The following is a 15,244-nucleotide window of genomic DNA, read 5'->3' as shown; positions in this document are numbered from 1 at the left end:
CATGACAGTGATGGCTTTAACAAAATATACAGCATAAGTAAGTACTGCTTGTTTTTATTCTTTTAATTTGTAACATCTGGTAACTAAAAAAAAAAAAAGACATTTTTCGGTATACAGATATCTATTGTTTAATGAGGTCACTCCACACTTATCCTACTTTTGTTTGTTGATCGCCATGTCCTGTAAAAAAACTAATCTCCAACCATCACTAATAAGAATCCTTAAAATACTGATAGCATTTGCTCAGGTGGCAGTATGGGCCTTTGCTGCTACAGCAGATTTATTTAAACCACATTCTCAAAACATGTAACTAGGAAAGACTGCCAAAGGTAAAATACAATGAGAGATGTATCTCATTCATTTTCTTTTTACTTGTAAGGATTTTTCCTAGTTGTACTCTGTCTGTATAATAAGAAACATACCAGTAAATTATGGTCAACGATTAAAAATGGGATGCATGCTGTATGTCGCCATTTTCCCATGCTCTGTTGCAAGGTTATTATAGTTAACGAAAACTAAAATCAAAACAAACTAATGAAGAAAATTTTCATTCACTGAAATAAAATAATTAACTAAAAAATGAAATGAAAAACTAAAAGTAGACATTTTAAAGTAGCTGAAAAGATTAATGGAAATAAAAAAAAAAAAAGTATTTACAAATATAAGCTATAGGTAGGTAGGTAAAGAGAGTCTGGCAACTGGTGAAAAATTAGACCTGCTAATGTGTTTTTGTATTTTGTATTTAACTTAGTTTTATATTCACAGCTAAAAATATCTGATATTGCGAAAATCTGGTGGCAGAATTGTGTTTTAAAATATTTCTCTTTTTTCTATCTCTCTCTGTCTCTCAAAATAGATGAAATATCATATTCTTTTTGTTAACATCAGTCATGTCATTCATATGAGATATATAGTATTATTGCAATAGGCTGGAACCCTGTTTTACTTCATTTTAGCCTCATTGTGTGTGTTACATAATCGTATCATAGCCAAAATTATATGATTATCTGCCCTGTCATTGTGTGGTTTTAAAAATAGTTACTTCAAAGACCTTAACAACTACAGTTTGTTTTATTCAATTTTACTCAACTATGTTGTCAACTATTTATTCTGGTTCTGTTTTTTTCTGTTTTAATTAGGTAGCACAGTTCCAAAGTTTATAATTTTGTCTTCACTTTCACATTGACTGAAAAATGTCTTTTGGGATTTAAGATAAGGTCTATTTCTTAGAATCTGTGGCTAGTGTCCCATGTATCACCTGGTCACAAATTTACAAGAGCTGTTCGATTGATAGTGTAAAATGCTGACTGTGTCTTAATTATTCACTAAAGGTGAAAGCACAGATCGAAGAGATATGCATAGACATGATGAGGAGTACAAGTGCCAAGATTAGCTTCAACAGTTAACTGGCTTGGCTGTTCCAGCTGAGTGCATCAAGGAGGACCAATGATGGCAATAAATTTTACATCCAAGAAATGATTCTTTGGTTTCCTGTAAGATAAATAATGACAGGTGACCAATTATTCAGGTTTATGCTAAATGTCTCTATTTGTTATCTCTGTAAATTTTACTTCATCAATATAAGCCCAGATTTTGCACTCTTTCCTTGTATCACCTTCTAGAACAATATTGTTACTTAGAAAATCAAAACATTTTGACCTACATGTGTTACTCTCCTGTCAGGACAGCAGATATTATTCTTTATTATTAAATTTAATGTTAAAAGTTGTTGTCAAAAAGACATTAACCAGTCAAATGTTCTGTCCACTCATTTCCCTATGGAAGTTTGCTTATTTTTGATAAATTAAATCCTGGTGCAAGGCAAAAATATGTTTATTAATAATATACTTTTAAGTCTAGTCTAATTGTAAAACTCTTAAGTGCACACTAACTTAAAAAATGTCTCTTACGTAGGTCAGCATCTCTATGGTTTTTATGTATTTGACAGATTTCTGTTCATGAGAAAAGTAAATTTATGTACAAGGTCATGTTTGCCTGCATATCATTTTCATATTCTGTGCAAGTTATTGGCATAACATACTACTACCCTGGTCACGATCTTCAGGTATACCAACTTTCACATCCTAATGATGTAAAAGTTACATTCAATTGGTGACTCTAAACTAGACTGGTTTGAAGAGCGAGTCAGTTTTTGAGTAACACTTTCATAGCTGGTTTACATCTTGTATTCAGTGCTGCTGGGTTACCTTGGCTCTAATGTTGGAATAAGTGGTATCACTAAATGATAGATGCATGTTCACGGCTCTGCAAATGCACTGGATTGCTGAGAGAACTGCAGATAAGTACTTCTTTGTGTTCTGCTGTGACAGAAATATCCTTAGAAATGTACTCTCGCAGGAGGAACTCTGTCAGAGTTGTGGTGCGTCGGAGAAAGTGTCTTGTAATGGCTGTTGGTTTGCATTTTACATCTTAAACAATCTAGATTTTTGCCATTAGTGTTTTAATAGTTGAGCAGCCTACACAACTGTGATCTTGGCATCAGAGTGCATTTTGAGTGTACAAATGTGATTTCCTTTTTTCAGGAAAACAAACATTGTATTTGTTCATGTTTTTTTCCAAGTTTTTAATACAGCTGTGCTTGAAAGTTTGTGAACCCTTTAGAATTTTCTATATTTCTGCATAAATATGACCTAAAACATCATCAGATTTTTTACTCAAGTCCTAAAAGTAGATAAAGAGAAGCCAGTTAAACAAATGACACAAAAATATTATATTTGGTCATTTATTTATTAAGGAAAATGATCGAATATTACATTAGAACTTGAGTGAAAATCTGATGATGTTTTAGGTCATATTTATGCAGAAATATAGAAAATTCTGAAGAGTTCACAAACACATTTTTTATGAAAGTGAAAACTCGGTATTTGCCATTTTTTCTCTCTTATAATCTGTTTATTCCAATGAGCAGCCTGTACCTAAAAATCTCTCCTATGTATAAAGCTTCTAAATTGACCTGTTTATGTATGAGTGAAGGAATGTACCACACCTGCTGATGGAGTTGTATTTAGTTAAAGTGAATGTGACCCACTGAATAAGCGGTCTTGGAAGAATTGTTGGATGCAGAGATTGTTCACTCAAGATTTGTCTCTCTGTCTTTAATACGAATTTAACAATTTTATCCTCCATTTTTGATCACTCAATGCAGATGCAATGATGTTGAAATTTGAGCCTTCTCAAATATAAAAAAAAAAAAGATGAATGATAAACTACTTAAATAAGAACCTCTGAATTTTAACATTGTTGGAAAAACATACAAGCAATTTTGTCTTTTCAGTAATTCCAAGTATTAATTTTGTGGATGTATTTAATACTTGTAGTTGCAGAAGACAATTGTTTTGCAGTAATCCTTGAAAAATTATGCTGGAAAGAACAGAGAGGCTTAATTCAAGTAACGAAAAGCACACCTAATACTATACTGTGTGTCATATATTAAATGTCACCAGCATTCATATGCACATGCCAGTGTGAAAACAGATAATGTCCCCCCCCCCCTTTTATTTTGAATCTAATTGCCCAGTTGTACCAATTTAACATCACTAGCATAGAATATTTCGAAAACCATCATGTACACCTAAAAGGGTCCATGAAATGAACCATTTATTAGTGAAAACCATGACCAGTTTAAGAATCGCCACACCAAATATGGCTGGCCTAAAAATGAGGACAAATAGACTTTTCCACCATCATCACAGCTAAGATTGGTGTTGCCATTAACACTTTAGGTTAGTATGGTGTGGGGGTAGTCATCTTTTTTTTTTTTTTTCCCATCCAAAAATTGACGCTCTTTATGTTTATTGAATTCTAGCTTTTTGGAGTAAGTATTCTGATATGTTTTAGAAATATACAAACATTTCAGACCTACCTACTTTGCTAATGTAGTTTTTATGTTCTTGTACATACCTAAAACTTGCTTTTTCTTTTTTACGTGTACCTACTTGACTTTTTTCAGTAAAAAGTGTGTTTATATCAATAGAGCTGTCCAGTTGGAGTTTGAAGCAATTATTGGCTTACTGGAGTTGGGGGGTGGGGGGGTTTGAATTTACTGATTTTTGCCTAAATGGAATTTTGTAATATAATGTATTAAAATTTCCAAATTCACATATACTGATACAAGTAAACTATTTTTTTTTCTTCTAGCTTTATGATGAAACTTAATTTTGTAACTTTGTCTTTTGTTTAATGCTAAGCAGGTGTTTGTTTTTGTCCTCTTATACAACTGCCATTCTGAGCATTTCCCCTGTTTTTCTATATTTGTAAGATCCAGTTCACCCCACTCTCTCATGACAGTAATAGATACTTCTTTGTATGAAATCTTCAGTTTCTTTGCAATCTGCCACATGGAAAAACTCTTGGTCTGCAAAAAAGCAATACATTGACATAATGTTTGAGAAAGCTGTTCATTTTTGCCATTTTTGAACATAGAATGAAGTTTTGAACCAACTTTAGGAATTCCAGTACCTTGTAACACAAGTGAATATGGGTAAGGGTTTCAGCGGTACTAATGCAGTTAGAAAGGTTTCTCGAATAACCAGGTAGCATTAACACATGACTAATATTAAGGATAAGCTAAGTAAGTTTAACATTAGGACGCTGAGTTACTGCTGAAAAGGAAGCTTTGTAGCCATATGTGAATAATACATTTTAAAATCGGTCATTTCAAGTAGTAATAGCCATTATACAAACACGTAGTGCATTGGCTAGATTTTTAAATTCATTTTGTGGTATCTTAATAAAAAAGGTATGCATTTCCATCAAAAGTACAAACATTTCAGGGTAACCCCAAAATTTTGTCCAGCACTGTATATTGGCTTAAATTTAAAAATGGAGTAGTCTGAGTTGGTAGTACCATTAATTGAGCTGGAGTCGGAGTCAAAGGTTTTGTGTACTGACTCCACAGGCCTGTGTGTCAGTGTATACAAATTAGACTTTAACATGCCCAATTTAGTTCATTACATATGTAATTTGGCTGGTTATGAGTGTGCACGTGTTTAGCTTTTAGTAGACTTGTGTATATGCATGATTTACAAGTACATCTGTAAATGCAAATTGTTATACATGTTTATGCAAGTGTATGTAACATGAAAAATATACACAACTATCTGTCATCTGGCCCTTTCACCCTTAGCTTTGGAACTGGTGATGGTTAAACTTTTACATACTGTACTTCCTGCTGTTCTACTTACCTTTGCAATGCAAAGCAGTATTTTCACTTAGTGATTTCTGTTCTGTGAGTTCTTTGTATAGATCTGTTGCTGGGTGGCAGTTTAACCATACTTTTTTAGAGCCTTAAATTTAACATTCTAGTTTTTGAAAGAGAAAAAGGTTATCAGTTCTAATGTAAGGGTATTGAATGTAACATGTATTCCTGTAAAGGAATATTTTTTTTTCTTTGGTAAGTTTATAAGTTATCCCTGGAGACACTTTATGCTGAAAACCTGAGCTTTTCCAGCAAAATGGATTCCCAGGTGAGCACTGAAATACACATTTTTTTCCTGTCTCTATTAATGTTTCTAAAAGGCACTCTTGCCATTTAAAAAAGTTTTGGTTTTCTCATACACATATATATTTACTTATTTAAGGATTAACCTCAATGGGGAACAGCATGCAAACTGGATTTTCTTATTCTGACCAATTACTCTCTCTGGAAATGTTTTTTTCTTGGTATACTGTATTACCTGAGAGGCCTTCTAATGTATTGTATTTTTACTGTATTGATGTAATTGTGTATTTTTTTTATGAAGTCATCAATGATATGTAGGACTGTATGTGCTTTTAACCGCCAATTGTTGGTAGATGGTAATTTGGCAGGCTGAGCAGATAATTAGTTGATTTTGAGGTGTTTTTTTATTTTGTTTTTGCTTTCTATCTGAAACAATACAGACTTATTTAATGTTCAAGTTGCCTTATACTCAAATAAGTTATTCCTGGTAGTGATTTGGCATTTACTTGATTTGGAGTGTGTTTTTTTTTTTGATGTGGAAGCTTCTAAATTGGTTTGTATTTATTTTTAGTGCAATTCAGTCTATAACAGGTTTGTTTTGTGTTTTTATTTGAAATGCGTAATGGCAAGGACAAAGGGCCTGAAATCTTGGAATGGGATGGTTTTAAAAAATGTTTAATTCTATTCCTACTAAAAGGCATAATCCTTAAAATGAATCCATCCATCCATTTATTTATCCAACCCGCTATATCCCAATTACAGGGTCTTTGGTCTGCTGGAGCCAATCCCAGCCAACACAGGACGCAAGGCAGGAAACAGACCCTGGGCAGGGTGCCAGCCCACCGCACTCAAAATGAATCAAAGAGAAATATTTATTTTTCTATACAATAGTACTGTAAACAAATTGTGTGTGTGTGTAAGATCACTCTGTCTTTCGTGTATGTGTATGTATGTGTGTATGTATGTACACTCACCTAAACGATTATTAGGAACACCATACTAATACGGTGTTTGACCCCCTTTCGCCTTCAGAACTGCCTTAATTCTATGTGGCATTGATTCAACAAGGTGCTTAAAGCATTCTTTAGAAATGTTGGCCCATATTGATAGGATAGCATCTTACAGTTGATGGAGATTTGTGGGATGCACATCCAGGGCACGAAGCTCCCGTTCTACCACATCCCAAAGATGCTCTATTGGGTTGAGATCTGGTGACTGTGGGGGCCATTTTAGTACAGTGAACTCGTTGTTGTGTTCAAAAAACCAATTTGAAATGATTCGAGCTTTGTGACATGGTGCATTATCCTGCTGGAAGTAGCCATCAGAGGACTGGTACATGGTGGTTATGAAGGGATGGACATGGTCAGAAACAATGCTCAGGTAGCCCGTGGCATTTAAACAATGCCCAATTGGCATTAAGGGGCCTATAGTGTGCCAAGAAAACATCCCCCACACCATTACACCACCACCACCAGCCTGCGCAGTGGTAACAAGGCATGATGGATCCATGTACTCATTCTGTTTACGCCAAATTCTGACTCTACCATTTGAATGTCTCAACAGAAATCGAGACTCATCAGACCAGGCAACATTTTTCAAGTCTTCAACTGTCCAATTTTGGTGAGCTTGTGCAAATTGTAGCTTCTTTTTCCTATTTATAGTGGAGATGAGTGGTACCCGGTGGGGTCTTCTGCTGTTGTAGCCCATCCGCCTCAAGGTTGTGGATGTTGTGGCTTCACAAATGCTTTGCTGCATACCTCGGTTGTAACGAGTGGTTATTTCAGTCAAAGTTGCTCTTCTATCAGCTTGAATCAGTCGGCCCATTCTCCTCTGACCTCTAGCATCAACAAGGCATTTTCGCCCACAGGACTGCCACATACTGGATGTTTTTCCCTTTTCACACCATTCTTTGTAAACCCTAGAAATGGTTGTGTGTGAAAATCCCAGTAACTGAGCAGATTGTGAAATACTCGGACCTGCCCGTCTGGCACCAACAACCATGCCACGCTCAAAATTGCTTAAATCACCTTTCTTTCCCATTCTGACATTCAGTTTGGAGTTCAGGAGATTTTCTTGACCAGGACCACACCCCTAAATGCATTGAAGCAACTGCCATGTGATTGGTTGATAGTTGCATTAATGAGAAATTGAACAGGTGTTCCTAATATTCCTTTAGGTGAGTGTAAGTGTGTGTGTACGTACATACTTGTAGCTGAAAACTTCATGGTAACAAAGTGTTAGTAGCAGGATTTAAGATTGCAGCCTCAGGGTTTAAAGTACAAAGCCTTCACCACCACAACACACTGCCTGCCAATAATATGTTTATATAAAAAAAAACTACAAATGTTGTTTACTCTAGTAGTTAGTTCATTACATTGTACTTTGATACAACTGATTAACCGATAGCATTTTAACTGAGGCCCATTGTTTTACAAAATTTCACAGATGAAGCCGGGTAACACAGCTAGTTTATATTGCACAATTTCACACATTTTAAAGTAGTTTAGAGTGCTCTACAATAACAGACAAACAGTGCTACAAATGACTACTTTATAGTTTTTGCTAACTGGTTGTATTAATCAGTAGGGAATCAAAATTTGACAAATGGGAGGAGATCATTTAGTCCATGAAGCCCATTTGTTTAGCTAATAACTAAGCTGTCCCAATATCTCATCAAGATATTCCTTAAAGGTTGTCAAGGTTTCTGCCTCTGTGACATGTTGGTAGTTTTCTCCAGAGTCCCACAACCTTTGTGTAAAGTGCTTCCTGGCTTTAGTTTTAAATGCAATTCACCCTTTAATTTCCTATGATGACATATATGATCTGCGTGTTTATAGAGGCAAAGTCTGACAATCCGGGATGATGATATTTTTGGAAATATTTCTTGTATGCCTCCAAACATTTGAATATAAAATAATTAAGGTAACCCAAAGGTAGAAATGCACTTCAATCTCCCCCTATATTTTGTGCAATTAAACTGAATAAGATAGGCTCCCACCCTCTGCAACCCTTAAGCAGGATATCAGGTTATTAAATTGCATGTTTTAGCATGAATGTAAATGAAGGAGGGAAGTGTGGTCAAAATGGAAACCAGACAGCACTTCTTCAAATTAAAGATCATGAGACTATGGAGTAATGTAATTCAATCTGAGACCTTGGTGGCTTTTAACCATCTAGATGAGATATTAGGCCATTCTAGCAAAAACCAAACAAGCTTTGAGGACTAAATATGTTACTATTTGTAAATTATCTTAGGTAAGTGAAAAGCATGTAACATCAAGCCAAAATTCAATTTTCTCTTGATAATTGCTATAGCTTATTACATGCCTGGGAATGAAGAACAATGCCAGCATGCACACCCAGTAGGTTAACAATGTGTTTCATGTTGACTAATACATGAAATTAAGAATTTAACTGTGCTCAAATATAACCATCGGATCTAAAGATATTCTGTTGCTGAAGAGTAAGAATGACCTTGTCATTGCACAGTTTTGAACTGTGTTTTCAAATGGGGAGCTGTGACAGCAGGGATAGAATTGCAAAGTTAAAAACAAAAAAACGCATTGAAAACAAGTTGAGAGCAAAATTTGATTGTGCCTCATTAAACAAGCATTGTGTTGTAAAGAGCCAGTCACTTTTAATGCTCCCAACACTTCTATAATGGGCCATGATGAGTACTCTTTCATAACCAAAAATAAGCAGAATATTCTGTAAGTTGGCTGTACAGGAACCTAACGAGAACAGTAACATTAAACATCAATCAGATTTATGCAAAGATAAGATGGAATTCTAAGATAAGTATATACAGACGAAAGATTTCTCATTTATCGGCCATATGTGCCTAAAGGGCCTCATCTGTTTTATAACCCTTTATCTACTAACTTATATGTAGAATGTTTTGTTTAAATGTCAAAGTATGAACTTTTTAATTTCAGGAAACCAAATTGGATCATATGGGTGATGCTGAGCAACTGATCACTAGGTTTGTATGATGACGTGGCAGCTGTGTTATTGCCCGCAAATATGTTTTTTCACTGTTAACTTGTAACTAGGTCTTATTTTGTTTCCTAGTGGCGTTCCAGAAGAAGCCTTCGTGCGAAATAAAGTTGAAGTTGATACTGGAATCGGTGAAGTTTCAGGTAGGAGAAAAATGTCTTTATATTGTCCACCCTTTACAGCTGATTGCTGAGATATACTTCAGCTTCCTTGCTACCCTGCTTTAGTGAGTTTATAAAATGGATCGGTGGATTATGAAAACGAGTGGCACTACATCATGAGGGGGTGTAAATTACAGGGGATGACTCCATCAGGCAGTTGGTGATTATTGAGTTTTACAGTTTTATAAAGTAAAGGTACAGAAATAGACTAGCGGCTTTACACTTTAGGTGGGTGGATTGCTGCATTAATAGCTCTCTCTTGGAGGTTTGTTAAATAATGAGTCAGAATCAGTACTTTGAAACAAAATTATTGATTTACTTTTTTTTTTTTTTTATTGCTTCTGTTTCTTCTAGAGCCTAATTCTGTGTGCATGTTGATTAATCTTAGTTTATTAGGTTGAATATGATTGTCTCTGAAACTGAGAACTAAGCAGAACCAATTAGTCTTTCTTCTGTCCCTGAGTGACATACTTTGCTGTTTAAATGTGGTGGTTGAGCCAGATATATTGACACTCAATATATCTTCTGAATAGCTTGTGCCATCTCATCAGATGCTTAATTGGATTGAGATCCAATTAATAGGAATATAGTGCACTGAACTGAACTTGCTGTGTGTCCAAGGGAACCATTCCTGGATTTTGTATATCTGTGTGTGTGCGTGTGCGTATGTGCAAAGGTGAAGCCAAGGTAGTTGAATGATTATAACTTGTCCATTTTGCTACACAAACTGTTGGCCCATTTTATAGCCGAGGTGTTTATGATCACAGGACTGCCATTTGCTGGATTATTTTTTTATTCCTGATACGCCTGTTACATGGTGTCCTGATATGTTCAAGTTCAGCATCTAGTAGCTATTGTTTTATCACATTCAAATGAACTTATAACTTTTAATGTCACTTACTCTCTTCCCAAGTGTGTGACTGTGCAACCACCTGGGCTGTAATTTGCATTGTCTGTGCATATGATGCTATAACCTGAGTGAGCACAGAGTTTCATGGTAGGTGCATGTGTGCTAAATAAGTTAAACCACTGATTACAAATACTGTATATAGTGTGGCTACAAGGATTCAGGAGTTAACTTACAGTTTACTATTCTGCATGTAATCTTCAAGAGGGAAGAATAGGAGAAAGTGTTTTTAATGCTTTATCATGACAGCTCATTTCTGTTTTGTTTAATTAGTAATTTTTCAGCTGGTTAGCTCTGTAATATTTACTAGAAACTGATTAAATATGCATTGCTTGTAAATTTTAATTTTCTGTTAATCCTTTTTTATTATTTTTATATAAATACTTTGCTCTTGTATGTTCTAAGGAGACAGACAACTCGTTGATGGTGACCTCCAAAGTCCTGATAAAAGCAGGGTGAGCACAGAAAAACTGGCTTCACAAACTACATTTAAAATAAATTTGGTAATTCACTTTTTATATTACATCCCACAATGAGAGTTAACTATGTCAGAGTTCCAGTCAGGAAACTATAAAGTTGGAGTGATTTACCTAATGAGTCCTTAACTTGTAAAATGAACTGAACTGATCTTGTTAAATGAGACACGAGAGCCACTTTTTTTTTTTTTTTTTTATTAACCTCCTAATACTTGTAATCAGAAAGAAGCAAACAATGGAGTGAGCAATTAACAGTATAAACTGTACAAATTTATGGTAAATCTTTATTCTAGGCAATGGTAAAGAACATGGATGCTATTCAGGAGAATGAAGGACAAATGTGCGGGAGCTCTTCTATTTCAGATAAAGGTAATTCTCTTAGCAGAAAAGTTTAATTTTTTTTGTTTATATAATAGTATAATTTTGCGTTAAGTTTTTTAGTTGCATATTCCTATTTCATTATTTCATCACTTATTTCATTTTATTACCAGTAACTGCGTACTGCACGATAACGTGCAGTGAATACACTTGACTTGAGCATTCATACTCTTTCTCTGTATGTTTAGAATTTGTTTGCTCAGAGGTTGATGTGCATGCTGCTTCCTGAGCAGCTCTTCTTTTCTCTACCCTAGCGGCCCACTGCTTCTCTTCCTTCGTTGGCATCTTTTTGCGTTAAAACTGATTGTTAGTTTTTGTGTTGCAATTACTAAGTACGTTTTCTTTAATTTTTCACTTAAGTTGGCACTTAAGTCTTCAGTCTGCCTCAAGAATGATTAAAGATATGAAGAGGTAGGGGAAGTGACCGTGAAGGTGGTAGGAAATGAGAACGGTGCCCATACGCATGTGCCACACGGCCTTCCTGCTGCGCACTGCCAAGAGTTGATTCTACAATAAAATAAAAAGAGTAATAATCATCCCGAAAGCAGACAGTAGTCACGTAGTATATGTGTACTAAATTTCAAGTGAATAGGTGAAACAGTTTTATATTATATATTATTATTATTTTTTTTTTTTGGCCACTTCTAATCAGTGCTTTAAAAACCAACAATGAATCAAATGTTCCAAGGGACATTTAACAAGTTTAACAACTCTGCAGAATAACTGGTTCCAAACTAACTTACTGTTTGATTCAAATCACTAGAGTCTTCACTGAAAACATGTTAGCATGGCTAATTTTGCCTTGTTGTTTTGCCTGTCTTAAGAGTTGTAATAGGAATGTTATTTTTCTGTTAATGTTCCTTTGTGTAAGGTAAGAAAGATTGTACTCTTTTTTTTCCACTGTTGCTTAAATCTTTGAAATACATTTTATGATTTTTTTTTTGTTTTTTTTCTTGCTATGTTCAGTTACATTGCAGTGTCCTTGCATTACAGACATTCTCTGCATCCTCACAAGCTCTTACTCTACACCCACATAAAATGGTGCTAAATGATATCGTTGTATTATTGGGTACCATGCTGAGTCACTGTAAGACCATACTTTATCACACAATATGCCAGACCCTCTTTTATATAAAGTGTCAATGTAGATTGGCTGCGTGCTATATTTATAATATAATCGTTATAAGCCTGAATTTATGCAGTGCAAAATTGTGGCCTTATGTTTCCAACTGCTTTGATGTGCTGCAGGATTTTAGAGTTGAAGCTTTTATACTTTGAGCGTTTTTTTTTGTTTTTTTTTATATTTTCCATTAATGGCTGTTAAACTGATGATGATGTGGTATACAATCTAAAATTGTTGTTCTTTAGTAATTTGTCAAGTAACTTGATCAATTCATCCTCATTTATAAGGAGAACTTTGTTTATTTATGTTGCATACTTTTGTCAGTTTCCAGACCTGCATATTCCTTTTTCTATCTCCGAGTTATGCTGAGCATTTTGTCATTCTATTCTTCTTGGAGTGACTTTTTTTTTTTTTGTATTCTTTTAGCATTTATTACCTTGGTTTTATGTCACTATGTCTCATTTGTGTATTTTGGTTTAAGTGGGTTGATGTAGAATTTCAAGTGTTCTAACAAGTACGAAAAGGAATTGATTCTATTAAAGTTGGTCAAGACAAGACAAAGTAGTGGTTGATATTCTTTGTAGGATATAATAACTTGCAAAAATCTAATTTTGCAGTTCATGGAGGTAACATGTATATGAACACAAGCTTATTGGTCTTTAGTTCTTCAGAGCACCCCAACTGCCTTTTTTTTTTTTTTAAGAAGAATGATTTTTGTACATTTTTTTTCCCCCCACCGGATTGTATTGTCCTTTTTTGTAAACTTAAAGCGTGAATAATTTTTTAATTACTAGGTGTGTGTTTTATTTTGAATTAGTTCTCATTTCTCTCAGAATATATTGAATGTCTGTTTAATGTTTCTTGTATAGTAGTAGTTGGTGTCTATGTCAAAATTATTCCAAGCTGAACATTCTGTGAAATTGATCATACAACGTTGTATGTGCGTTGAGCAAATGCATCTGAAGCATTTATATGTAGGTATGTGTGTGTATGTTTGTGATGCTTTATGATTCTTCACTCTCATCAGGAATCTCTGTAATTCATCCTGGTTTACCTAAAAAATTTGTTTTCATCAGTGGTTTTTGCATTATTTAACAGAATGCCTTATTCTTGTCTGGTAAGGAGGCATCAGTGTTTATTGCACTTGAACCTTCTAGTCTTCAATTGTGTGCAAACCTTCCCATATGTGTTAAAATGCTATTCTCTAATTTGCAGTTATTCTATTAGTTTTTTTATCAACTCTGAAGTTTCTCCTGAATCGCATGATGTTTATATACTGTAATATAGGCTTTAAGCAGCCAAAATTTTGATGATAATCTAATGGCTGCAGATCAGTTAGTGTTGTTTCTTTTGTAGCTATAGCATTATCCACACATTTGAAAATTTAAGAAGTTTCTCTGAATGTGTATCCATGTGTATTTGTCTGTAAAGCAAGTCTAAAACTACTGTAAGTCTCAGATTTAAAATGCAAATGAGTATGAACTCCCTTTATTTAAATTATCATTTCTATTAAACTGCTACACTGTAATGGGCTCTTCAACTGATTTATCTGAAATGTTTACATTTTATTTTCATACAAAGATGGCTTGCCTACAACAAGTTACCAGGAGTGGCAGTCTAGTACTTTTGGATTTTTAAAATCTTTGTGACTCAGCTTGGGGTAAAGCAAGTTTGGAAAATGTTTGGATGAGGGAGTTTATGATGCTATGCTTTGAAAAATTAATAGATGACCTGTAATAGATGGAACAGCCTGTTTACTTCTAAAATATTTACAATATTTTTCCATTTTGAGTATAGTATAGAGTATAGTGCTAAACAGGACCTTTTGATCTTTCCTTTCCTTGACTGCTTATGAGCCCCTCTTGATTTGTTTGTGGAACAACAATGTCTAGCTCTGAGCCAAACATTTCACTAAATTCAGAAAACACTCTTAAAAGTTTCTGAAACTAAGTTTTTAAATGTACAGATCTGAGGTAAGTGTGTTATGTGTTTACCAAAATCACCACTTCTGGATCCTAAAAATTGAGCTCATGAATTTCTCTGCTGGAGGGGATAACTTTAAATGTTCTTTTCCAATGAGTTTGGAAGATGTCATTCCATATAGTTTGTTTCATCTATTAATCAAAGGGATGAATCTAAGTTTCATACTCAGTGACGATCCACACCAAAAAAATTTCACCCACAGCTTTGTAATGAGGGAACAAATCTGAACTTGTTCCTGGTAGTTTTGTGATTGATTGAGGCCTTGTGGAACATAGCAAATAAGTACATTTAAATATCAAATGACATTAGTAGTGCTGCTCATACAACCTTGGAGACTGAGAGCTCATTTGCAAGCTTCAGTGCCAAAGTCTGTCAGTCCTCTCAGATGAATTCATCAGTTTGTTGTTGGCTGGCCAATGTGAAGCATGTCAATGAGCACTTGGCCTTTTTAAAAATATAAAATTCACGACACTCAGTGAGTAATAGCAGTGTAAATGCAATTTTTAAGTTCCTGTAAATCTTTGATTCCTTCTGTACAACAAAAAAAAAAAGTTTTCTAGTGCACCACTAGTTTGCACATTTTAGTCATCACATCAGTGACAGTTGTCTTGGAAGCATCTGTCATTAGAGATTTTTACCAAAGACAAAAGCACCAGCCACTTCATTCTTACAATTTTTCTTGGAAAAGCAATCCAGTGGGATTACTCTAATATTTTCAGCCTTTCACACCAATTACAGTAAATGATACTGTTCTGCCAG

The 15,244-nt window shown here is 34.6% G+C and overlaps 1 protein-coding gene across 8 annotated transcripts in view; it reads left to right on the top strand.

Annotated features, from left to right (window-relative positions):
• The window catches only part of LOC120534195 (lymphoid-restricted membrane protein), a 101,565-nt gene that overhangs the window by 66,722 nt on the left and 19,599 nt on the right, over window positions 1-15,244 (top strand). For 7 of the 8 annotated variants that reach the window (XM_039761575.1, XM_039761572.1, XM_039761573.1 and 4 more), the window contains exons 21-24: window positions 9,397-9,443; window positions 9,533-9,600; window positions 10,931-11,028; window positions 11,295-11,370. In XM_039761575.1, coding sequence (XP_039617509.1) covers window positions 9,397-9,443; window positions 9,533-9,600; window positions 10,931-11,028; window positions 11,295-11,370 — 289 coding nt within the window. The remainder of the gene's footprint in view (window positions 1-9,396; window positions 9,444-9,532; window positions 9,601-10,930; window positions 11,029-11,294; window positions 11,371-15,244) is intronic. The other variant, XM_039761571.1, reaches the window with a different exon arrangement.

This window comes from Polypterus senegalus, chromosome 8 (assembly GCF_016835505.1).
Source record: "Polypterus senegalus isolate Bchr_013 chromosome 8, ASM1683550v1, whole genome shotgun sequence".
NCBI lineage: Eukaryota > Metazoa > Chordata > Cladistia > Polypteriformes > Polypteridae > Polypterus > Polypterus senegalus.
Note: the sequence above shows the minus strand (reverse complement) of the source record. Positions and strands in the feature narration are given on the sequence as shown.